At 45.0% G+C, this 25,555-nt stretch overlaps 1 protein-coding gene across 1 annotated transcript in view; it reads right to left on the bottom strand.

Moving 5' to 3' along the window:
• Positions 1-4,343: 4,343 nt before the first annotated feature.
• ATP5F1D (ATP synthase F1 subunit delta) overlaps positions 4,344-25,555 on the bottom strand; it is a 36,494-nt gene continuing 15,282 nt past the window's right edge. The window contains exons 3-5 of the mRNA XM_033953740.1: positions 20,739-20,827; positions 19,786-19,917; positions 4,344-4,451 (exon numbers count right to left, since the gene is read on the bottom strand). Coding sequence (XP_033809631.1) covers positions 19,786-19,917; positions 20,739-20,827 — 221 coding nt within the window. The 3' untranslated portion in view covers positions 4,344-4,451. The remainder of the gene's footprint in view (positions 4,452-19,785; positions 19,918-20,738; positions 20,828-25,555) is intronic.

The raw sequence follows: 25,555 nt of genomic DNA, 5'->3' as shown, positions 1-25,555 counted from the left end.
GAAAACAAGGATACCTTTTAAGATGGTACCATATAGAAAGTTTTTAACAAAGTGAAGCTTTGCATTTTTTTCACAGCATAGTGGAAAGTTTATTGTTATTATTTATTGAGACTCATTAATTGGCTTTTTTTTCATGAAGAGAGTCATTCAAAAGTGGTTTACAATACACTGACTAGTAAGTAGGTACTCAGGTATTTTCCCTATCTGTCTTGGCAGGCTGACAATCTAACTGTGGCAATGGAGGGTTAGATAACTTGCCCAGAGTCACAAAAAGCAGGTCTGGGATCAAGCTTGTAACCTCAAGGTGCTAAGGCAGGAGCTCTTACTACTAGGCCACGCGTCCACCCCATCCCTCAAGCTATATAACGGATATAGCAATGGTAGTGATAACGCTGGCTTCATACGCCCCCCCCAACACCCTAAGCAACAGTACAGGCAGTGCCAATGCAAGCCTCAATTGTCACCCTCTAATTACAGAGGAGGTACAGCACGGAATGCAATGCAGAGCAAATATTAAGAGTACAAGGTTTAACCCCCTTTCTAGCCAACAGAGACCAGAAACAGCATTTGACAACCTGATGTTCAATTCAATTTGAAGTTGTTGTCAATTTCATGTATTCTTCCATTACAGGTCCCAGTTTCGAACTGCCAAAGCCATATACTGGGAGGAGTACTCTGCTAATAAGACTCTGTAATATACAGTGAGCACTTTAAGAGATACTTTGAGAGTTAGACAAGCCAATGTGGCTAAAGGAAAGAGCTGATGCTGCCTTAACATCGTGCCACCTGTCTACTAACCCTAAGCTGGAATCCTCCTTAGGGCAGAGCACATTCCTGCAACCTACTCGTAGTTCACCCACTCCAAGTGTCCTCTGAGACAGAGCCAGGGCTAGCCCTTCCCCTGTCTTCTCTCTCTCATGCTGCACACTCCTCTCCCAGTACTCATCCTCAGAGCCTTATGCCTCCAACACTGAGAAAGATCTAAAACACAGAAAGAGCATGGTAAGGAGGAGAAGAGGCTCTCTCTAGTCTCTAACCCTACTCCTTAATAGATAAGACACAAGCAAAATCTGTGTGGAAAGGTATGCAGTGCAGCGGGGGGAGCTCTTTCTGTCTATAGCCTAAAGTCATGTCTTGCCTCAGTGCTTACCTGTGACTGGCACCTCCCTCTTGCCAATGGCAAGCAGCCAATCTCCAAGGCAACCCCTGGGGTGGAGCTTATTCACCTGCTACTGACCTCAGAAAAGTTGTAGTGTGGCCTTTCTTTTGTCTCCAATAGCAGTCAGATTCCCAATTTCTTTAACTACAATTCCTCTCCAGTCCCTGCATCAGGTCCTGCCACCACTGAAGGTTACAAGAGGCTGTAGAGTGCTAACTTCTACACTGTGGGAAAGCGACTGAGCAGGCAGTGTACCACCCCTCCTTCCCATTCAGAGAAGAGACTGCACAGACAGTGCATCATCTGCGACCCTGGGCAGGCAGTAATTAATAGAGAATGACACGGGGAAAATTCTGTCCCCGTCACTGCCCCGGACCACCATCCCCTTCACCGCCCCGTCCCTGTCGCATCCATACAAGCCTCAGTACTGCAATATTTAGCTCATTCCTTCCTTATAAATCAAAAGCCAAAAAAAAAAAAATTAAATAGAATTTTTTTTCTATCTTTGTTGTCTGGTTTCTGCTTTCCTCATCTTCTCATTCAATTCCTTCCATCCACTGTCTCTCTTCCCTCTGCTCTGTTACTGTGCCTCTCCCTTTCCCCCCCCCAAATTGGTCTGGCACCCATCTTCTTCCCTCAGCTCCCCCCCTAGTCTGGCATCTGTCTTCTTCCCTGCCAGCATCTTCTCCCCCACTCTCTGTTCCCCATTTCCCTTCAGGGTCTTCTCCCCATTGTCTTCCCCATGTCCTTTCAGCGTCTTCTCCCCACTCTCTTCCCCATTTCCCTTCAGCGTCTGTTCTTCTCCACCCCACCTTTCCTCCCTTTCTCCCTCCCTGCCCCTTACCTTCATGGTGCTTTCACCCCTCCCCCCAATGAAGCAAGAACACCTCTTAGCACCCCCCCCCCCCGGACAACAGGCCCTGGTCCGACAGGCAGAAGGAATGTTTCCTGCTTGCAGCACAGTGAGCACACAACTGTGCCGACAAACCTCCCTATCCCTTACTTTCGGCCGGCGATTTCTAAATTGCTTTCCTATAGAGCAGCCGGAGCGTTGAAGTTGCATATGGCTGCTGGAAAGGTCGTCTCGATGCAACTTCCAGTTGCGTAAGAGATGACCTTTACGGCAGCCACATGCATCTTCAACGCTCTGGCTGCTCTGTAAGAAAGCAGTTTAGAAATCGCCACCCGAAGGTAAGGGGCAGGGAGGGAGTAGGGAGATATTTGGACTGGGCGGTGGCGGCAGCAGCGATCAGTAAGGAGGGAGGGAGCGCGATAGGTGACCTCACGCATTCCATCCATTAACTGCGGGGGCAAGGCCGTTCACCGCTCCATAGGGTGGTGAATGGCCTTGTCCCCGTAGCCACAGTGAACACAGTTTTTCCTCCACCGTTTTGGCGGGTTCCGTGTGGCTAGCCATGGCTAACAGCCACCGTGTCATTCTCTAGTAACTAATTCCCCTCCATACAGTGTATGTATTATCATTTGTGTAAGGCAGCAGTCTCAAACTCAAACCCTTTGCAGAGCCACATTTTGGATTTGTAGGTACTTGGAGGGCCAAAGAAAAAATAGTTAATAGCTTATTAAAGAAATGACAACTTTGCATGAGGTAAGACTCGTTATAGTTTATAAATCTTTCCTTAATTGCTTCTCATAATTTCAGCTATACACAGCTGAAAGCAGTGCAACATGTAGGAAGTGAAAAACTATCAAAGTATCAACTGCAAGAGACAAGATTTTGAACCAACTATTTTGAGGCCCTCGGTATTATAAAGAATGATTCTTTATGGAAAACTTATGCCTTAAGTGTCTGGTGGTCGCGTCCACAACCACCTTCAGCTCTCACCTCCTCCAGCACCGGACACATGCACAAGCTGCACTGCCTCCAATGGTTACCTTACGTTCTGGAACGTTGCCCACCTCACTGCTGTAACCTCATGCAAGTGCTTTCCTGCATCTGTACGCAATTGTCCTCTCCACTCCACCTCACAATCGTGTACAGACGCAGGAAAGCGCTTGCTTGAGGTTAAAGCAACTGCCGGATACTTAAGGCACAAGTTTTCCATAAAGTCATTCTTTATAATGCCATGGGCCTCAAAATAGTACCTGGTGGGCCGCGAGTTTGAGACTACTGGTATAAGGCATATTAGAGACATACAGAGCTCCATAGAGATACCAGCTACCTTCCCTGCCCCTGTTCCCACCCAGACAGCAAGATAGCAGGCAGAAAACTTCCTCCACCCACCCAGGACAGGCACTAGGCAGACACTATCATCTGTCTCCATTCAGAGTGGGGACCAGAAAGGTAAGGGCAGGGATCATACCGCAATTAACAAGACAACAGGGACAAACTTTCAAAATGGGATCTCTGATGTCAAGATCTCCACACTAAGAAACCCAAAGAAATGGCATGGAGCACATTACAGACAAAAAAGGAGCCATGGAGGGAGGAAGTGAGAAGAGAGAGAGATATAAAGAAAAGAGGAGCCGGGATGGGGGAGACAAAAACAAGGCAAAGAGAGAATAAATGGGGACAGATATTTAAAGAACCTTGAGAGAGATAAAAGGAGAAGACAAAGAAATGGGGGCAGATAAGAGTGGGGGATGAGGAAAGCTGAGAGGGAAGCAGAGTGGTTACAGTGCAACTTTTACCATTCTGCCCTCTCGAGTCTGATTTCATAATCAGAGAAGCATTTTTAGGTTTGTGAATGTAACTTTCTTCATACCTGGCCAAGGAAACAGGTAGCTCATTTTTCAGGCATAGAATTCAGGAGCAGCATTTCAACCCAGTCAGGTTTTCAAGATACCTACCAATGAATATGCATGAGATCAATTTACATGCACCATCTCCAGTATATGCAAATGTATCACATGCATATTCACTGTGGGTATCCTGAAAACCTGACTGGCTGGGTGTGTCCTGGGGACTAGGTTAAGAACCCCTAGCCTTCAAGGTTCGCTACTAAACTGAAGAGAAGAAATTAGTGCAAGGAAGCCTCAACTCATTCACATTCCCCTCAGGATTAAACTGCTAAATCTTTCAATATTTATAACACTTTTTTGCTGAAGTGCTCCAAGCATGAAACAACACTGCAAGAATCTACAAAGAGTAGATGACTTAGGACTTCTGCTGTTGACCAGAAGCCTAACAGTGCCAAGACCTTAACACAAAAGAAGACACTGGAAATCAAATGTGTGTTCCTTTTATTTGTTGAAAGTTGTCCAATACCATAATTTTGTCCCTTAAATCTGTACAGAGGGGGAAGTGAAGGTGACCATTAAGAGCTTGGAAGTCCTGTAAAAGAAATCACACAGGAAAAATATATATATATATATATGTTGTGTTATTTTAGCCCTAATCCTCAAGCAGATCTTTCCTAGCCGCCAACTTCTTTGGACAATCAAATTCCCATATAATATAAACATGTTCTCCCACTGATATTCACATTTCTAAGGGAATTTTTTCTGATCCAAGCATGGATCCATGTTTCACTTTAGACGCACACAAGGGGTAATCCAGCACACCATCACATGCCAGCCTAAACCAGTCACATCCATAGTCATTGGACCTTTGATTCAGCCTACAGTCAACTCTCACAAGAAATGACTGACTCAAGCAAGTCTGAAAGAGCAAAGACATAGCTTATTTCAGTGCTACGAGATTTGGGTTATACTGATCATAAGCAGTACACTGTCATGATATACTGAGCACAGAAATGCACCAAGCAAGTTGTCCTCAATGAGAGTGACCTAGAAAGAGGATGGGGTAGAAGAGGAAAATCTCAAAGCCTATCTAATCTGCTTACTGCCTGTCTAGTGCAATGCCACAAGTCTGCCCTCACATTACCATCTCTGTGCTTCTACAACACCTTTTTGAACATTATTACTGTTTTTGTCCCGAGACTCTCCTGTGTGTCTATTATCCATTTTCTCATATTAGCTCTGGATCTACCATCCTTGAACAAGACTTCTGTCTTGTTCTGGAATGTCCTGATCACTGATATTTCACTCGTCTCGTTAACACTAGTGAAAATGCAAAAGTTTGTGGCTTAGGGGCTAAATTACATTTTACTTGGTATAAGAGATGTAATCCTTGGTGTCAACTATAAAAAGAGAATAGATGTCACATGCCACCCAGTGGTAGCAGACTGCTATAGCAGAGCCTTATATGGCAGAAGTATACCCATATCTAGCACAGGACCTTTGCTGGTATTCAGCTTTGATCTTTTACAAATCTGAGCTCCTGATATTATTATACAGTTCAGGTATACATACAAGTTATTTTCCTACTCAAGAGGGTTTATGATCTAAACTGTACCTGGCATAGTAGAGAATGAAGCAAGTTTCCCAGTTACAAGAAGCATCAATGGGACAAGCAGGATTAGAAGCTGCATTCCTGATTCAAAGCCTATTGATCTTTTAGGCTGCTCTTCTTGTACTGAAGAGTCTGCATTTTTATATAAATTTGTGCAGCTGCAGATTGTACACCTTCCCCAGCTGGTACAAAATCTGTGGCATCAATCTAGATGCAATTTCTGCAAATTTACCCCTAGTCTTTATAAGAACACAGTCACTCATGTATTTTTATATAGTGTTACCAGGTGTCCGGGTTTCTCCAGACATGACCTCTTTTTGAGGGCTATGGCAGGTGTCCAGGAGGCTTTTGCCCATTTCTCATTTTGTCTGGGTGTCCACACCCTGAAGACAAGCCTGCAGTCTTTGGGCCACTAGCAACATCAGTCAGCTGAACATGCTGCCTTCGACGGCCTGGAAGCTTTGTCTCTGCGGGGACAGTAAGTTGACACTGAGGGAAAGCTTCCAGGGCCACTGAAGGCAGTGTGTTCAGCTAATGCTGCTGGCAGCCCAATGATTGGAAGTGGTGGCCTGCCCTGGAAGAGAAAAGAGAGGAGAGGTACCCATCCCAAGGGGGGAGAGAGGGGAATCGGGGGAGCAATGTTACACCCAATTGGGGAGAGAGGGGTAAAGAAGGAAGCCAAATTGGGAGGGATAGAGGAAGGAAAGAAAGAAGTCCAGGGAGGAAAGGAAGGGAGAGGAGAGAGAGATGCCAGACTACAGGAGGGAAGGGAAGCAGAGGAGAGAGATTCCAAATCATAGCGAGAGTGGATACAGAAAGGGAAGAGGAATCAGATGCCAGCTAGCAAGCTTTTGAATATGAGCAATGGTTCCTTATCCAGCAGTAATCAGCTGTGAAGTGCTGAAGAAATAAGCCAGCAAGATAAGTACCGCTTTATCAAACTAACATTACAAGTAATCTTGCATTTGCACTGTCTGCCGATCTCAAGTTTGAAATATCTGTATTGTGTTGAAGATTTTAATTGAAGGATGTGTCAGTATAGTGATTTACAGACAGCACGGGGCAATATCCCTGTCTGCCTTTTAAAAAAAAAAACGCTTTTTTGTAAACTAGTTTAATAAAGGAAAAGTATTTAAATAAATTAGAACAGTGTAGCTAGGGGGGGGGGGTTTGGATGCCTATGATGTCAGCAGGAGCAGATGTAATTGGGAGCAGACAAAAGTTTTTGCATCAAATAAGCCCTAAATAGGGTGTATGGCTCTATCTCCTGAGGTAAGCCACTCCTTTAATAATAGTAATTAATTAAATAATAAAAACCAAAAAAAATCATACCCAAGAATATTTATAAAGATTATTTTTACAGCTCTATTTCATCCTCTAATTATCACCCCATCTCCCTCCTCTCCTTCTTATCCAAGTTACTTGAACATGCTGTTTACCACTGTTGCCTGAACTTCCTCTCCTCCCAAGTTATTCTAGATCCACTTCAGTCAGGCTTTCGCCCGCTGCACTCCACAGAAACTGCCCTTACCAAAGTTTCCAATGACCTGTTCCTCACCAGATCCAAAAGGTCTCTACTCTATCATCTTTCTCATCTATCTGCTGCCTTTGATATTGTTGATCACTACCTAGTACTTGATATGCTGTCCTCGCTGGGTTTCCAGGGTTCTGTTCTCTCCTGGTTTTCTTCCTATCTCTCCCATCACATCTTTGGTGTATGCAAAAGTGGTTCCTCCTCCACAGCCTTCCCACTATTGATTGGTGTATCTCAAGGCTCTGTCTTGGGACCACTCCTTTTCTCAATCTACATTTGCTCACTTGGAACGCTGATCTCCTTCCATGGCTTCCATTATCACCTCTATACTGACAACTCCCAGATCTATCTCTTCACACCAGATATCTCTACTGAAACCCAGACCAGAGTCTCAGCCTGCCTGTCTGACATTACCTCCTGGATGTCTCACCTCCATCTAAAACTGAATATGGCTAAAACCAAGCTGTTCATCTTCTAATTTAATCTTCGGTTTATATACCAGGTGAGACCAGTGAGGAAGCTGAAGAAGGAGAAATCTGCAGTCGTCGTGGGAGACTCAATCCTGAGAGAAGTGGACAGTCACGTAGCAGGAGGGAGAGAGGATCGGCTAGTGACCTGTCTCCCAGGAGCAAGAACGAAGGACATCTCCGATAGAATCGAGAGGATCCTGGATGGCGCGGAAACAGAAGAGACAGCAGTGATAATCCACGTGGGAACAAACGATGTCAACAGGAGAAATTACAGCAGGACTACCCTAATTGAACAGTTCAAGATCCTAGGAAGGAAACTGAAGCTGAGGACACAGAAGATAGCATTCTCAGAGATTCTGCCAGTACCGAGGGCAGACGTGAAGAGGCAGACCGAGCTACAAGCAATAAACGCTTGGTTGAGGAGATGGTGCGAAGAAGAAGGATTCCTTTTTGTAAGAAACTGGACAACTTTTTGGGGGAAGAACAAGCTCTTCAGGAGGGACGGACTACACCTGAGCAAGGCAGGAACGAGACTGCTAGCAAACAACGTCAAGAGAGGAATTGAGCAGGCTTTAAACTGAGAAGAAGGGGAAAGCCGATAATCGACCTGACGTCGACGGTTCGGACAAGAGTATCCAAAGAAGATACTGAGCGGGAAAAATGCTGGGAACAGGCAAGAGACGAACAACAGAAGCTGTTGACCAACAAAAAGGGCAAACAGATAAACTTAGAGGAACAGGAGAGATCAGGAAATCAGGTTGCAGACGAAAAAGATACACCAAAACATGAGGAAGAAAAGAACAGAAAAGATACACCAAAAAATGAGGAAGAAAGGAACAGAAATGAGGGACTGGCAGCCCAACTAGGGGAAGGTAAGAGAAACAAAACACATGTAAAACCAGCAGAGAAAAGAAAAGACCAGGACTTAAATTGCTTGTACGCTAATGCAAGGAGCCTAAAGACCAAAATGGGAGAATTAGAAGCCATAGCCAAAAAAGAAAACCTAGACATCATTGGAATCACGGAAACATGGTGGAATGAGGATAACCAGTGGGACGTAGTGCTGCCAGGGTACAAACTCTATAGAAGAGACAGGACCCACAAGAAGGGTGGAGGAATAGCACTATACATAAAAGACACCATTCCCTCGTCCGGAGTGGATATAGAACCAAAGGCGGAAGGACTGGAGTCATTATGGGTCAAATTACCAGGAAAAAGTGGCCTTGACATAAGATTGGGTCTATACTATCGTCCACCGGGACAAACGGAAGCAAACGACAAAGATCTGGCAGCAGAACTGAGGCGGGAAGGCAACAACAGGAATGTGACAGTAATGGGAGATTTTAACTACCCCGGGATTAACTGGAATATTGGAAACTCAAACTGTGCGAGGGAAACAGAATTCCTAGAGGCTGTGAGGGACTGCTTTATGGATCAGCTTGTCAAGGAACCAACAAGAGGATATGCCACTCTTGACCTAATCCTCAACGGAATAGGGGGACCTGCAAAAGAAGTGGAAGTAGTAGGACCACTAGGAAACAGCGATCACAACATGATCCAGTACAAATTAGGAGTAAGTACAGCAAAAGGGAAGAGAACCACAGTGACAACGTTCAACTTCAAGAAAGGGAACTATGATGCTATGAGAGCAATGGTTAAAAAAAAACTTAGAAACAGCTCAAGGAAAACAGAAACGGTAGAGCAAGCCTGGTCTCTATTCAAAGGCACAGTGCAAGAAGCACAACATATGTACATCCCCAGATTTAGAAAAGGGTGCAAAAAAAACCGAACAAAAAACCCCGCATGGATAAACGACGAGGTGAAGAAAGCGATAGGAGACAAGAAAAAATCATTCCGGAAATGGAAAAAGGACCAAACTGGGGAAAACTGGAATGAACACAGGAAACGCCAAAGAGAATGTCATCAAGTGGTTAGGAGAGCGAAAAGAGAATACGAAGAGAAACTGGCCAGGGAAGCAAAAAACTTCAAATCATTCTTCAGATATGTTAAGGGGAAGAAACCAGCGAGGGAGGAAGTAGGACCGTTGGATGATGGAGACAAAAAGGGAGTGATAAAGGAGCAAAAAGAGGTAGCCGACAGGTTAAACAAGTTCTTCTCGTCAGTCTTCACAAGCGAGGACACATCCAGTGTACCGGAACCCGACGTGATCTTCCATGGTGACCAAGAAGAAAAACTGTCAGCAATAGAGGTGAGCCATGAGGATGTCCTCCAACAGATAGATAGATTGAAAAGCGACAAATCACCAGGCCCGGACGGAATCCACCCTAGGGTACTAAAAGAACTAAGAAACGAGATAGCGGGAATACTCCAAAGAGTTTGCAACCTATCCTTGAAAACTGGAGAGATTCCGGAGGACTGGAAGATAGCAAATGTTACACCTATCTTTAAAAAGGGGTCAAGAGGAGACCCGGGAAACTATAGGCCGGTAAGTTTGACATCGGTTCCAGGCAAGATGGTAGAAGCACTGATAAAGGACAGCATCGGTGAGCACATCGAAAAAAATGGGCTGATGAAAGCGAGCCAACATGGCTTCTGCAAGGGAAGATCGTGCCAAACAAACTTACTGCACTTCTTTGAGGGGGTAAACAGCCAGTTGGACAAAGGGGAACCTTTAGACATCATTTACCTTGACTTCCAAAAGGCCTTTGACAAGGTACCCCATGAGCGGCTGCTTAGGAAGCTGTGGAACCACGGGGTGGAAGGGGACGTATACAGATGGATCAAACATTGGTTGGCAGGCAGGAGACAGAGGGTTGGAGTGAAGGGTCACTACTCGGGCTGGAGGAAAGTCACGAGCGGAGTTCCGCAGGGGTCTGTACTTGGACCGCTGCTGTTCAATATATTTATAAATGACCTGGAAACGGGGACGAAATGTGAAGTTATAAAATTTGCGGACGACACTAAACTCTGTAGAAGGGTTAGAACTATAGAAGAGTGTGAGGATCTACAAAGGGACCTAAACAAACTGGAGGAGTGGGCGAATAAATGGCAGATGAAATTCAATGTAGGGAAATGCAAGGTCATGCATATAGGGAGAAAAAACCCGATGTTCAGCTACCAAATGGGGGGATTAGTATTAGAGGGAAGTAACCTTGAAAGAGATTTGGGTGTACTGGTGGATACAACAATGAAGTCAACGGCGCAATGCGCAGCAGCCGCGAAGAAGGCAAACAGAATGTTGGGTATTATTAAAAATGGTATTATGACCAGAACAAAAGAAGTCATCCTGCCGTTGTATCGGGCAATGGTGCGCCCGCACCTGGAGTACTGTGTTCAGTATTGGTCACCGTACCTCAAGAAGGATATGGCAATACTTGAGAGGGTCCAGAGGAGAGCGACACGAATGATTAAGGGCATGGAAAACCTTTCATACACTGAAAGACTGGAGAGGCTAGAGCTCTTCTCCTTGGAAAAGCGGAGACTCAGAGGAGACATGATAGAAACCTACAAGATCATGAAGGGCATAGAGAAAGTAGAGAGAGATAGATTCTTCAAAATTTCAAAACATAAAAGAACAAGAGGGCATTCGGAAAAATTGGTAGGGGATAGATTCAAAACAAATGCTAGGAAGTTTTTCTTTACTCAACGGGTGGTGGATACCTGGAATGCGCTTCCAGAGGACGTAATAGGGCAGAGTACGGTAATGGGGTTTAAGAAAGGATTGGACAATTTTCTGTTGAAAAAGGGGATAGAGGGGTATAGATAGAGGATTGCTGCACAGGTCCTGGACCTGTTGGGCCGCCGCGTGAGCGGACTGCTGGGCGCGATGGACCTCGGGTCTGACCCAGCAGAGGCATTGCTTATGTTCTTATGTTCTTAGGTCATCTCCCAGTGGAGTTCAATTCGGTTCACATATAATTAAGACTAGAGTACATAGCAGAAAACATAGGAGAAGGGAGAAGAAAGAACTAATTAAAAACTAAAGTACATAAGAAAAGCATAAGAAAAATAACTATAATATTATCATTTCGTTGAGGCTGTAATTAAACCATTTAAAAATTGCGAGAACAATAAAGTTTTCAGGAATTTACGAAATAATTGCAGCTGGCCTAAAAGCCTAATGGGAGTCAGGAAGTTCATTCCAGATCTCTACAAACTTGAAAACAAAAGATCGACTGAGCTTCCCAGCAGATTTAATTCCCAGCAGATTTAATAAAGGAAGAGAAGGCTAACTTATATCTTTGTGTGTTTCTCAAATGGCAAAGTATAAGGGTATTTCAACATAAGGGGACAAAAGGATCAAATATTCCATAGAGAAGCTTGAAGATTATGCATGCGCATTTAAACTGGATCCTAAAGTGAACTGGGAGCCAGTGAAGCTTTATCAACAAAGGGGAAACATGATCATATTTTTGTTTCCCAAAAATGAGATCTTTTACAAATCTTCCTGCCTAAACCCACCTCCCTGCTGTATCTATGGACAACACTCTCATCCTCCCTGTCTTGTCTGCTTGCAATCTCGGGGTCATCTCTCCTTCACCACCCAGATAGCACAGTTACTTACCGTAACAGGTGTTATCCTCAATATGGGTGATGTCACCAACGGAGTCCCGGTATGGACCACTTCAAAAGTGCATCGCCACTTTAAGTCTTTAGAAAGTTCACGATAGCACGAACCACGCATGCCTTCCCGCCTGACATAGGGCACGCGATCCCTCAGTTAAGATAAGCCAGCTAAGAAGCCAACCCAGAGAGGAGGGTGGTTTGTGAGAATATCTGCCTGCTGTCCTTGGATAACACCTGTTACGGTAAGTAACTGTGCTTTATCCCAGGACAAGCAGGCAGCATATTCTCACGTATGGGTGACCTCCAAGCTAACAGAAATGGGATGGTGGGAGTGCTGGCCTTTAGGAAAATAAATTTTGTAACACAGATAGGCCAAAGTGCCCATCCCGTCTAGAGAAGGTCTCCAGACAGTACTGAGAAATGAACTGAGGACCAGGTGGCAGCTTTACAGATTTCCTCAATGGGAGTAGATCTGAGGAAAGCAACGGAAGCTGCCATAGCTCTAATTTTGTGGGCTGTGACACAACTCTCCAGTGCCAGTCCAGTCTGAGCCTAACAGAACGAGATGCAGGCCGCCAGCCAGTTGGAAATCGTTCTCTTGGAAACAGGATGCCCCAACTTGTTTGGATCAAAAGAGACGAAAAGTTGGGGAGATGTTCGATGTGGCTTTGTTCGATCAATGTAATAGGCCAAAGCCCGTTTACAGTTCAAAGTATGCAAGGCGGTTTCTCCAGCATGAGAATGAGGCTTAGGAAAAAAAACCTGGTAGAACAATGGATTGATTGAGATGAAATTCAGTGACAACCTTCGGAAGAAACTTTGGATGTGAACATAGAACTACCTTGTCATGATGAAAAACTGTGAAGGGTGGATCTGCTACTAATGCTTGGAACTCACTGACCCTCCTGGCAGAGGTGAGAGCAACAAGGAAGACAATTTTCCAGGTGAGAAACTTAAGATGAGCTGTTGCCATTGGTTCGAATACTGGAAAGTAACACATTAAGGTCCCAGACGACAGGAAGAGGTTTGATAGGTGGTTTGACATTGAAAAGTCCTTTCATGAATCTGGAGACTAAAGGATGAGCAATAAGAGGTTTACCCTCGACTGGCGTGTGAAAAGCTGTAATAGTGCTGATATGGACTCTGACAGATGTAGATTTGAGGCCAGAATCAGACAGATGAAGCAGATAATCCAACACCAAATCCACTGATAATAAAGATGGATTATGATGATGAAGAAGACACCAGGAAGAGAACCGAGTCCACTTTTGTTGATAACATTGCTGAGTGGCTGGTTTCCTGGATGCATCAAGAATTTGACGAACAGGCTGAGAAAGATGTAAGTGAGAAGGTTTCAGCCCGAGAGAAACCAAGCTGTCAGGTGTAGTGATTGCAAGTTGGGATGTAGACATGATTCCTGATGCTGAGTGAGCAGAGTAGGAAATACTGGAAGAGGTATGGGCTCCCTGGAATTGAGCTGAAGTAGAAGAGAGAATGTTGCCTGGGCCACCGTGGAGCTATGAGAATCATGGTGGCTGCCTCTTGTTTGAGTTTGAACAGAGTCGTTAACATGAGAGGAACTGGAAGGAATGCTTATAGAAACAGGCCTGTCCAATCCAGGAAAAAGGAATCTGTTTCTAGACAGAGAGGAGAGTAAAGCCTGGAGCAAAACTGGGGCAACTGGTGATTGTGAGGAGCTGCAAACAAGTCTACCTGTGAAGTGCCCCATTGAGCAAAAATGGACTGGAGAGTTGCAGAGTTCAGAGTCCGTTCGTGAGGCTGAAGGATTCTTCTTAGGTTGTCTACTAGGGAATTCTTCTCCCCCTGAATGTAGACAGCCTTCAAGAATAGCCTCTTGACACAACAGGAAAGAGCCCGAGCCTCCTTGCTTTTTTATGTAGTACATTGCTACTTGATTGTCTGTGTGAAGGAGAAGGACTTGAGGGCAGAGAAGATGATGAAAAGTCTTGAGGGCATAAACATTGCTGAGTTCCAGTAAATTGATGTGAAATTTCCATTCCCTGGAGGTCCAAAGACCCTGAGTCTGAAGATCGTCCATATGAGTCCCCCAAGCATAAGGGGATGCATCTGTCGTGATGACCTTGTGAGGAGGGGGCAAGTAAAAAAGGAGACTTCTGGAGAGATTGGAGGAAGTCATCCACCACTGAAGCGACTGCAGAAGAGATATCACATCACAGATATATGTTGTGAAAGACGATCGGTTGCTTGAGACCACTGAGAAGCAAGGGTCCACTGAGGAGTGCGAAGATGTAGCCTTGCCAATGGTGTTACATGGACAGTGGAGCCATGAGGCCTTTAACTTCAGGAAGGGAAACTACGAAGCAATGAGGGAATTGGTAAGGAAGAAACTTAGGAACACTTCCAAAACATGGCTAACGGTAAATCATGCCTGGTCCTTCTTCAGGGACATGGTGAGCGAGGTGCAAAATCTGTATATCCCCAGATTCAGGAAGGGGTGCAAAATGAATCGAACAAAAGACCCGGCGTGGATAACCAAAACAGTGAAGGAAGCGATAGGCAATAAGAAAAATTCATTCAAGAAATGGAAAAAGGACAAAACTGATGGGAACTGGAAAGAGCACAAGAAGCATCAAAAAGAATGTCACCGTGAGGTTCGGAAAGCCAAAAGAGAGTATGAAGAGAGGCTAGCCAGGGAAGCAAGAAATTTCAAACCATTCTTCAGATATGTTAAAGGGAAGCAGCCGGCTAGAGAGGAAGTGGGACCGCTGGACGACGGAGACAGGAAGGGAGTGGTGAAGGAGGAGAAGGTAGTGGCAGAAAGGCTTAACATGTTCTTCTCGTCTGTATTTACAAACGAAAACACGTCCAACATACCGGATCCTGAGCAATTCTTCAACGGAAGTCAAGCAGAAAAATTAACATCCATAGAAGTGAGCCTTGAGGACGTTCGAAGGCAGATAGAAAAACTAAAAACTGACAAATCCCCGGGTCCGGATGGCATACATCCTAGGGTACTGAAGGAATTAAAGGAGGAGATAGCAGAACTACTGCAGCAAATTTGCAACTTATCCCTGAAAACAGGCGAGATCCCGGAAGATTGGAAGATAGCCAACGTTACGCCCATCTTTAAAAAGGGATCAAGAGGTGACCCGGGAAACTACAGGCCGGTGAGCCTGACTTCGGTTCCAGGGAAAATGGCAGAAGCACTGATAAAAGAAAACATTGATCAACATTTTGAAAAACATGAACTACTGATAACCAGCCAGCATGGTTTCTGCAAGGGAAGATCATGCCTAACAAACTTATTGCACTTCTTCGAAGGAATCAACAAACGGATGGACAAAGGAGACCCCATAGACATCATATATCTAGATTTCCAAAAAGCCTTTGACAAGGTGCCCCATGAACGTCTACTCCGGAAATTGAAGAACCATGGGGTGGAAGGAGACGTACATAGATGGATCAGAAACTGGTTGGAGGGTAGAAAACAAAGGGTAGGAGTGAAGGGTCACTACTCCGACTGGAGGAGGGTCACGAGTGGTGTCCCGCAGGGCTCGGTGCTCGGGCCACTGCTATTTAATATCTTCATAAATGATCTAGAAACAGGGACGAAGTGCGAGATAATAAAATTTGCGGACGACACCAAACTATTTAATGGAGCTCAGACTACAGAGGACTGCGAAGAATTGCAAAGGGACTTGAACAAACTAGAAGAATGGGCGGCGAAATGGCAGATGAAGTTCAACATTGAGAAATGTAAAGTATTACATGTGGGGAGCAGAAACTCGAGGTACAACTATACAATGGGAGGGATGTTATTGAATAAGAGTACCCAGGAAAGGGACTTGGGGGTAATGGTGGACATGACAATGAAGCCGTCGGCACAGTGTGCAGCGGCCGCTAAGAGAGCGAATAGAATGCTTGGTATAATCAAAAAGGGTATTATAGCCAGAACGAAAGAAGTTATCCTGCCGTTGTATCGGGCGATGGTGCGCCCGCATTTGGAGTACTGCGTCCAATATTGGTCGCCGTACCTTAAGAAGGATATGGCGTTAGTCGAGAGGGTTCAGAGGAGAGCGACACGTCTGATAAAAGGTATGGAAAACCTGTCATATTCTGAGAGATTAGAGAAGCTGGGTCTCTTTTCCCTGGAGAAGAGGAGACTTAGAGGAGATATGATAGAGACTTATAAGATCATGAAGGGCATAGAGAGAGTAAAGAGGGACAGATTCTTCAAACTTTCTAATAACAAAAGAACAAGAGGGCATTCGGAAAAGCTGATAGGAGACAGATTCAAAACAAATGCTAGGAAGTTCTTCTTTACCCAACGTGTGGTGGACACCTGGAATGCGCTTCCAGAGGACGTAATAGGGCAGAGTACGGTACTGGGGTTCAAGAAAGGATTGCATAAATTCCTACTGGAAATGGGGATAGAGGGGTATAGATAGAAGATTACTACACAGGTCCGGGACCTGTTGGGCCACCGCGTGAGCGGACTGCTGGGCATGATGGACCTCGGGTCTGACCCAGCAGAGGCATTTCTTATGTTCTTATGTTCTTATAAGAACCATCATGTGACTGGCAGAGATGGATTGAAGAGGAAGCAGTTGCTGACACAGACGGATGAGAGCCTGAAGGTGATCTGGAGGAAGAAATGCTCTCATGAGAGTGGTGTCTAGAACTGCCCCAATGAACTGCAGACGTTGAGTTGGAATGAGATGTGATTTAGGGAAGTTGATTTTGAATCTGAGAACCTGAAGAAAATAAATTTTCTGAGATGTTGTTTGGACCACTTCCTGAGAGGAGACAGCCTTGATCAACCAGTCGTCCAGGTAAGGAAAGACTTGAAAGCCGTGTGATCGGAGAGATGTGGCCACTGTAATCAGGCTCTTTGTGAAGACTCTGGAAGAAGAGGCCAGGCCGAAGGGAAGTACCTTGTACTGGTAATGACATCGATTGATTTGGAAGCGAAGGTACTTCCTGGAAGCCGGATGAATTGGAATGTGTGTGTAGGCTTCCTTGAGATCTAGGGAGCATAGCCAGTCATTTTGATTGAGGAGAGGATAAAGCAAGGCACGGGATAGCATCCTGAATTTCTCCTTGACTAGAAATTTGTTGAGAGCTCTGATATCCAGGATGGGTCTCATTCCTCTGGTCTTCTTGGGAACTAAGAAGTAACGTGAGTAGAATCCCTGATTCTGCTGACTGAGGGGAACTTCCTTGATGGCATTCAGCAGAAGAAGGGAATGAACCTCCTGGAGAAGAAGGGAGGGTCCAAAACAGACTCACTTGGAGGATGGTCCGGTGGAAGGGTTTGAAAATTGAGAGTAACCCTGACGAATGATGTTGAGGACCCAGAGGTCTGTTGTTATCAGTTCCCAACGACCTATGAAAACCTGAAGACGGCCTCCAATGGGCTGAGGCAAAGGATGAAAAATGGTGATACTGACTATGCTCCGAAGAAACACGTCAAAAAGGCTGTGTGGATTTTGGAGGGGCAGCCTGCTGTTTTTGTTGTTGATGTGCTTGCTGCTGTTGTAGCCGCTGTCTCCTGGGTTGAGAGGGAGCTGGGGTCATAGGCTTTGCAGTAAATCATCTCTGATAGGAGCCTGATCTGACTGACACTGTTTCGGGAGATGTCTGAGAAGAAAAGTGGTGCCAGATCGTCCCTGATACAGGTTGCTGAACCAGAGGAGGCGGCACTGATGTAGACTCTTGAAAATCCGGTGCCGTTGTCGAGGGCTCAGACCTGACTGGAACTGGAGGAGTCGGCGTTGCCATAATGGGAAGGAGAAGTTGTAACTGCTCCCATAACTCCTCATGCAGCAATTCTTTAATCTGCTGCTTAATGGAATGCACCAGTACCGCTGGCTTTTTTGCCGGTACCTTTGGTGCGGCTCTGCACTCTGGCGATGAGGCATGGTGCTCGGGTCCCAGACACCGCAAGCACCAAAGGTGAGGGTCAGTTAACGAAATGGCCCGAGCACAGCGAGCACATTTTTTGAAACCCATCGACGGGCAGGACATGGAAAGGAAGACAGCCGTTGACAAATCAAACTTTATGGCTAGAAGGGTCCATTAGGCCCAAGAGGGCCAGAGCCCGCAAAGGAAAAAAATAAAACAAACTGTGGGTTTTTTGGTTTGTTTTTTTTTTTTTGGGGGGGGGGGTGAAGAAAAACATTAAGAAACAAATTATGACCAAAAAAAAAAAAAATAAAAAAATCAAAACTACGAGAGTGGGAAGGCAAGCGAAGAAAAAATAATTTCAACCGAAGCTGAAGAACGTCTTACTAACTCCATTGGAAACTAGAAAACTGAAGGACTGAGGGAAGGCACTCGTGCATGTGCGGTTTGGGCTATCGCAAACTTTCTAAAGACTTAAAGTGGCGATGCACTTTTAAAGTGGTTCGTACCAGGGCTCCATCGGTGACGTCACTCATAAGTGAGAATATGCTGCCTACTTGTCCTGGGATAAACAACGTATCACTAAAATCTGCTGCTTCTTCCTCTATATTACGAAAATCCTTATCCACACTCTCATCACCTCATGCTTAGACTACTGCAACTCGCTACTCTCAGGCCTTCTGCTTAAACATCTCGCTTCTCTCTAATCCATCCAAAATTCGACTGTACGACTCATATTCCGCGAGAGCAGCTATACTCGCATTACCCCTCTCTTAAAGTCACTTCATTGGCTTCCCATCCGTTTCCAAATGCAATTCAAATTCCTCTTACTGACCTATAAATGCACTCACTTGGCTGCCCCTCACTAACTCTTTTCACTTATCTCCCCCTATGTTCCCCCCTACGAGCTCTGCTCAGCTGGTAAGTCCCTCCTGTCTGTGCCCTTCTCTTTCTCCACCAACTCCACTCTGTCCCTTCTACCTTGCTGTGCCATATGCTTGGAACAAGCTGCCCAAATCGCTATGGCGGGCTCCGTCTCTGGCAGTGTTCAAGATCCAGTTAAAGCCTACCTCTTTGAGACTGCTTTCCTAACTCCTCTCACCTTGGGTTCTGCCTCCTTAACCCTATATGTCATGTCTGCCCAAGTTAGATTGTGAGCTCTTCTGAGCAGGGACCATCTATTAAATGTCAAAATGTACACTGCTGCGTATGCCTTTCAGTGTTATATATGTGATAAATAGTAGTAGGTATACCACTGTGGTTACCTGATCTACACATGGTGTGTGTGCTTGGCTCAGTTTGTGAGGGATGGGAAGGGGCAGGGCAGGGTTATGTGTCCTCTTTTTTGTCTTCATAAATATGGTAACCCTATCTTTATAAAATAAATGCCTTCTTAGTTTCTTAACCCAAGCGAGTTCTTATAAATTTGCCTCCTAAATGTGTTCAAAAAACAGAGGAAGTGCCAAGGAGCAGAAGAACTGGAAGAACTGAGAAAATAGGAAGTAGAGAATGCACAAGACTGAAAGATTAAGGTGGCAGGGAGTAAACAATAATCCAAAGTGCAAGGAGATAAGGAGGGCTTCAAGGTTATCAATAACCATAGGTTTGAGGGAAAGGAGACAGCCAGCAGATGCGAGTGAGTGGGCAAGGAGGTCAGTAGGGTGGATCACACTATAGGCAAACAGGGCAAATGATGACAAGTAAAGGAGGCAAGAGGGACAGCTAATGGCCAAAGGGGCAGGAAGTGGCCAGAACCATGATAAAAAAAAAACCCAACATGAAAGAGAAGAGGCAAAAGACAAGAGCCTTTACCAGCAGTAACTGGTTCTTATGGGAAGCTGTGAAAGCCCTGATATTCCTTCTTGAAATAAAGAATTTGTGCCATGCTCCAACTCACCTAGAGTCCCTCTAGTGACTTCACAATGGCTTCACAGGCTTCCACCCTGATCAGAGCCTCAGCTTTGCTGACTTCATCTGATGATACGCTCAAAAGATCTGACTGAGCCTTTTCCAAGTTTGTTCTGGCAGTCTGTTAGATAAGCAAAAAAGAGCACAAGCTTTCACCTTCACATATTCAACTATATCCCTTGCTCTTATATCAAGTTTCAAGTTTATTGAGATTTGATAAAATCGCTTTTTTCATAGCTTACAAAGCGATGAAGACATCAGCCCAATGTTATACTGTATGGAAAGTTCTTAAGGATCTTCCAACATTCCTCATTACCTTCAGAGTCTGTGTCACCTATTGCTAGGTTTCAGTGGTCATGATTAAAATGTTCAGGATATCTGAGGAAGGCAAAGGCTCAAACAAAGAGAATGTATAACACAAAAGTGAGGTAACACCAACAAAATGTTTTCTTATTAAACTATTATATTTAATATAAAAATGTATATATTTAATGGAGGAAAAAAGTCCTGATCCCCTTTAAAGATAAGTTATGCCGTTTTGATAAACTACATCCATATGATAATAAATATACAGTCTTTTCTGACCGATGATTGAGAATATCCCACTCAATAGGCTGGCATAGCCAACAGAGAGAGAGAGTTTAATGGGAGTCTGAGGTCTTTTTCCTTCTTTAGATATATAAATTTTTTATATTAAATAAGATAGTTTAATAAGAAAAAAATTTGTTGCCGTTACCTCACTTTGTGTTATACAGTTTCTGTATAGTGTGAGGATTTTCATCATTATTTTTCTTGTATAGAGAGATGTATAGCTTTCTGAAAGTAGCCCTTAACAATGTTCTGGTCTGTATCTTGAAAGAAACTGAGCAATGTGATTGCCCCATAGCAAACCGATTGTGGAAAATTAATTTGTAGCCCATTGTCCAAAAAGATGAAACTTACATTGCTATCCAGCATATCCAGAGTAAAGGCCTCTTCAGCCAGGAGCTGCACTGAGGAGTCTGCATTGACAGTTACAGAACCGCTGCTCACTGCAAACAAGAGAGGAAAGTTATCCAGAGAGGACTGAAGCGACAACTGGAAAAAGGACAGGGTGCCATAGTCTGCCAATAGAAAGAGGACAGGGATTTGAACCAAAACTGAGATTGGTTATTTTCTGCAATGATCTGGAAAAGGGAGCAATGACAAAACCGATAAGAAAAGTATTCAATATTGTGAGGAATTGCAGGAGAATAATCGCAAGATGAAATTAATATGAAGAAGTGCAAAATGATAGATACAGAGAAAAAGAATCAACTATAGGTGGAGGAGTGGCCTGGTAACCTGAGGAGATGGGTTCAATTCCCTTGTGATTCTGGGCGAGTCACTTAACCCTCCACTGCTCCAGGTACAAACAAGTACCACTAATTTGTAAACCACTTTGACTGTAACCGCAAAGAGGTGGTATGTCAAGTTCCAACCTCTTTCCCTTTATATACAACTAACAGGTGTGCGCAGTGCTTTATAGATAAAAAACATTCTTTTAAAGTTTACATTAACAAGACAGACAAATACAAATACACAAAACAAAGTAAGGTTCATAGTCTAAAGCGCGCGAGGACAAAAGCGTGCCGACAACCGAGCGTGGACAACTGAGCGCAGGACTTCATTGCGCCGAAGAAAAACCATATTTTAAAGGACTCTGACGGGGGGTGTTGGTGGGGAACCCCCCCACTTTACTTAATAGAGATCGCGCTAGCGTTGGGGGGGGGTTTGGAGGTTGTAACCTCCCTCATTATACTGGAAACTTAACTTTTTCCCTGTTTTTTAGGGAAAAAGTTAAGTTTTCAGTATAATGTGGGGGGTTACACCCCCCACACTCCCCCAACATGGCAGCGTGAGGCAGCGCGATCCCTATTAAGTAGAGTGGGGGGGGGGGGGTTCCCCACCCCCACCCCTGTCAGAGCCCTTTAAAATACGGGTTGTCGGCGCGCATTTGTCCTCGCGCGCTATTGACCCATCACTTAATAGCACATGTTCAATAATATAAAGCATTTTGTTACATTAAGAACATAAGAATTGCCGCTGCTGGGTCAGACCAGTGGTCCATCGTGCCCAGCAGTCCGCTCACGCGGCAGCCCTTAGGTCAGAGACCAGCGTCCTGAGACTAGCCCTATCTGCGTATGTTCCGGTTCAGCAGGAACTTGTCTAACTTTGTCTTGAATCCCTGGAGGGTGTTTTCCCCTATGACTAAAATGGTGTGTGGTCTTCGTCATAAGGCGTATGGGGACAGACTTAAAGATCTCAATCTGTATACTTTGGAGGAAGGGCGGGAGAGGGGAGATATGATAGAGATGTTCAAATACCTATATGATCGAAATGCGCACGAGTCGAGTCTCTTTCATTTGAAAGGAAGCTCTGGAATGAGAGGGCATTGGATGAAGTTAAGAGGCGATAGGCTCCGGAGTAATCTGAGGAAATATTTTTTTACAGAAAGGGTGGTAGATGCGTGGAATAATTTCCCAGTAAAGGTGGTGGAGACAGAGACTGTGTCTGAATTCAAGAAATTGTGGGACAGGCACATAGGATCTCTTAGGGAGAGGAGGAGATAGTGGATGCTAAGGATGGGCCGTCTGGCCTTTATCTGCTACCATGTTTCCACCATTTTCAAATTGTGCCCAAAAACAATGAAAAAAAACATTGAAGAAGTATAACATCCAGCCATAGTTTACTGTTAAGGTAAAAAAAATCATGCAACAGGGTCCACTGGAACTTTATATTTGATTCTTTAGAAAAAGGGGGGGGGGTTGGAGAATCTTTCTAAAAATGGGTAGGAACACTTTTCAACCTCCTAGGGCTTGTGTAAGCGGTAATGTGAATTATTCTGCTATCTTCTCCCTGGGGAGAAAAGTGGCAGGAATGTCTGCTATCCCCCCCTTTTTTTTGGTTCACTCTTTCAATAGAGATACTCGAATATAAACTGAGATTTCTGGACCAAAAAAATGGCCCAAAAATGGGGATCTCGGTTAATATTTGAGCCATCCAACTGTGCCCCTCCTGGACCCATTGCAGGCCTCCACTGGGCATACCTTGTGCCCTTGTGGTCCAGTGGTGAGCTGGGATAGGAGCAACCCCCTCCCGTCTCCTGTCCTAGGCAGCTCCGCACCACCCCACCTCCCTCCCGTTTCCCACACCTGCAAAGGCCTACCTTGCACACCCTGGTGGTCCAGCAATGAACCAGGGCAAGAGCAATTCTCCTAAGCTCCTGCCCCGTGCAGAGCCACTAAAGAAAATTGCTGCCCTGAGTTCCCGCAGGAACTCATGAGGATGCTCAAAAACCTAACACCAGTGCTAAAGGCAATTAGTACCAGTGTTGGTGTGCCGCCTGATGCTCTAATGGTTTCAGCATTTAAATAAGGTCATTTCATACCGCCGGCAACATGCTCATAAATTTAATTTTTAAAAAAGCTTTTAGGCATGCTTAGCACCAGGAAAGACACCACCAGTTCCAGGGAAGTGTTAGAAGGGTTGATTGAGAGAAGGGACTTTTCTCCAACCAAACTGACCACCCTGCCCCAAACCGGCTTCCTCAAAAGCTGTAGCTTTCGTGATTCAGTGGAACACCCCCCCCACCGAGGCAGGCAGGCCCCCCACCACCCCCTTCTCCCCACCAAGGTAGGCCTAGAGACACCAACCACCAACACCAACCTCCCCCATACAAGCCCAACCCTGACACACAAAATCCCTTAGGCAAGCCCAGAGACCTCCTTGGTGGCCTAGAGGCCAACCTTATGATCCCGATGTACCTTAACAAAACTAAGGGAGGGAGGAGGCATCCTTCCTCCCTCTGGGGCGGGCCTCTAGGCTACCAGAGGGGTCTCTGGGTCTACCTCAGTGTGTGTGTGTGTGGGGGGGGGGGCGGGCCTGCCCAGGGGTAGGGTTGGTGGTAAATGTCAGGGTCAGGCCTACCATGGGGGATGTCAGGGTCAGGCCTGTCTTGTGGGGGTTCCCACTGAACTACTAGGGCTAGAGTTTTGAGGATTGGGGTCCACTATGGAGATTTTTTTTAAGGGTGAGAAGGAAAGAGTGGGTCACCTGATGAGTTTTTTTTGTTTTAAAATGTTACTGCTCAGGTACCGACAGGAAAATAACACAGAATAATAAAACAGCAAATTACTGCTGCAAATTTAATTGAGTGATCAATTGTGGCGATTGTGGATTTTTCTGTGACAATATAGTGTAATCTGTTAAACAAAATGGCAATTTTAACACAGCATGTATGAGCATGCTGCACTGATTTTTTAGCACTGGATTTGCGGAAAAGTACCCTCTACTGCAAATCTTTTGTGCATGAGCCCTTTAGACGGGAAATGGATGACTAAGAGGGTATAAAAGAGCTCTAAAAATTATGTTCAGGGTGCAGCAGACACATAGGAAACTCTTCAAATACTAAAAGATTAAGAGACTTCCCAAAAACCAAGAAATAGTAGATTTAAAACAAATTTTGGAGGTCATGTGTTGCCATGCTACGGAGCAGCAGGGTTTGAGCTGAGCTCTGAGCACCTTTCTGAATCTAGTCTGTAGCTATTGATTTCAGTCCTTAAGATTCTCCGATCCTCAGAATCAGCGATAATTTCACATACAGTATTAGCTTTCTCTTAGTTTCCAAGACCACAAAGGAGAAAGATAAGCAGCGGCCAGTAGACACAAAGACGACGGCGCCATACTCTCCTATGTCTAATATCATTAATCCAGCCTAGCTGAAATCACGGCTGAAGTGACCATGGTGGTGGAAACCGCTTTAGATAAGAAACTACAAAAATTATATGATAGAGTTCATGAGCGGATTGACAGTTTAAACTTAAGAGCTCAATGTGGCCTAAACCGCACTTCAGAATTAGAAGATCGGACTGACCACATGGCAAAGACTCAGGCCTCTCTTCAACAACTGGAACAAAAATTAGACTATTTGGAAAATCGATCTAGACACAATAATCTGCGCCTGGTGGGATTACAAGAATCCACACAGGATAAGGATCACCTGAACTTTCTGGAATATTTAATCCCTAGCACGCTGGCCCTTGAGGATTCTTTACCATCTTTTCATATTGAACAGGACCATCGGCTGGGGACTTGTCAAGAGGATGCAACTAGAGAATGACACGGGGAAAAAATCTGTCCCCGTCACCGCCCCGTCACCGGCCCACCATCCTCTGCACCGCCCCTTCACCGCCGTTCCCTTCACCGCCCCGTCACCGTCATCCCTTTCACCGCCCCGTCACCGCCACTGCCATCCCATTCACCGCCCCGTCACCGTCCCCGCTGCATTCATATAAGCCTTAGTACTGTAATATTTAGCTTATTCCTTTCTTATAAATCAAAGTTCCTGCTGCTGAACTAGAGAAAGAGATGTTCAGCTGGCAGGGCTTTGTTTATAAATTTTTATCAACACAACTAATATACTATTTTATCCTAAAGCAAAAAATAAATAAATAAATATAATTTTTTTTTCTACCTTTGTTGTCTGGTTTCTGCTTTCCACATCTTCTCATTGAATTCCTTCCATCCACTGTGTGTCTTCTCTCTGCGTCTTCCATTTGCTGTTACTGTGCCTCTCCCTTAACCCCCCCCCCCAATTGGTCTAGCACCCATCTTCTTCCCTCCGCTCCCGCATAGTCTGGCATCTGTCTTCTTCCCACTCTGTCTTCCACATTTCCCTTGGGGGTCTGTTCCTCTCCACCCTCCTTCAATGTCTGTTCTATTCCTTTCCACCACCACCC

The sequence above is a fragment of the Geotrypetes seraphini genome, chromosome 8, assembly GCF_902459505.1.
Source record: "Geotrypetes seraphini chromosome 8, aGeoSer1.1, whole genome shotgun sequence".
NCBI classification, from domain to species: domain Eukaryota; kingdom Metazoa; phylum Chordata; class Amphibia; order Gymnophiona; family Dermophiidae; genus Geotrypetes; species Geotrypetes seraphini.
The sequence above is the reverse complement of the archived record's forward strand: the minus strand, read 5'-3'. Positions and strand labels throughout refer to the sequence as shown.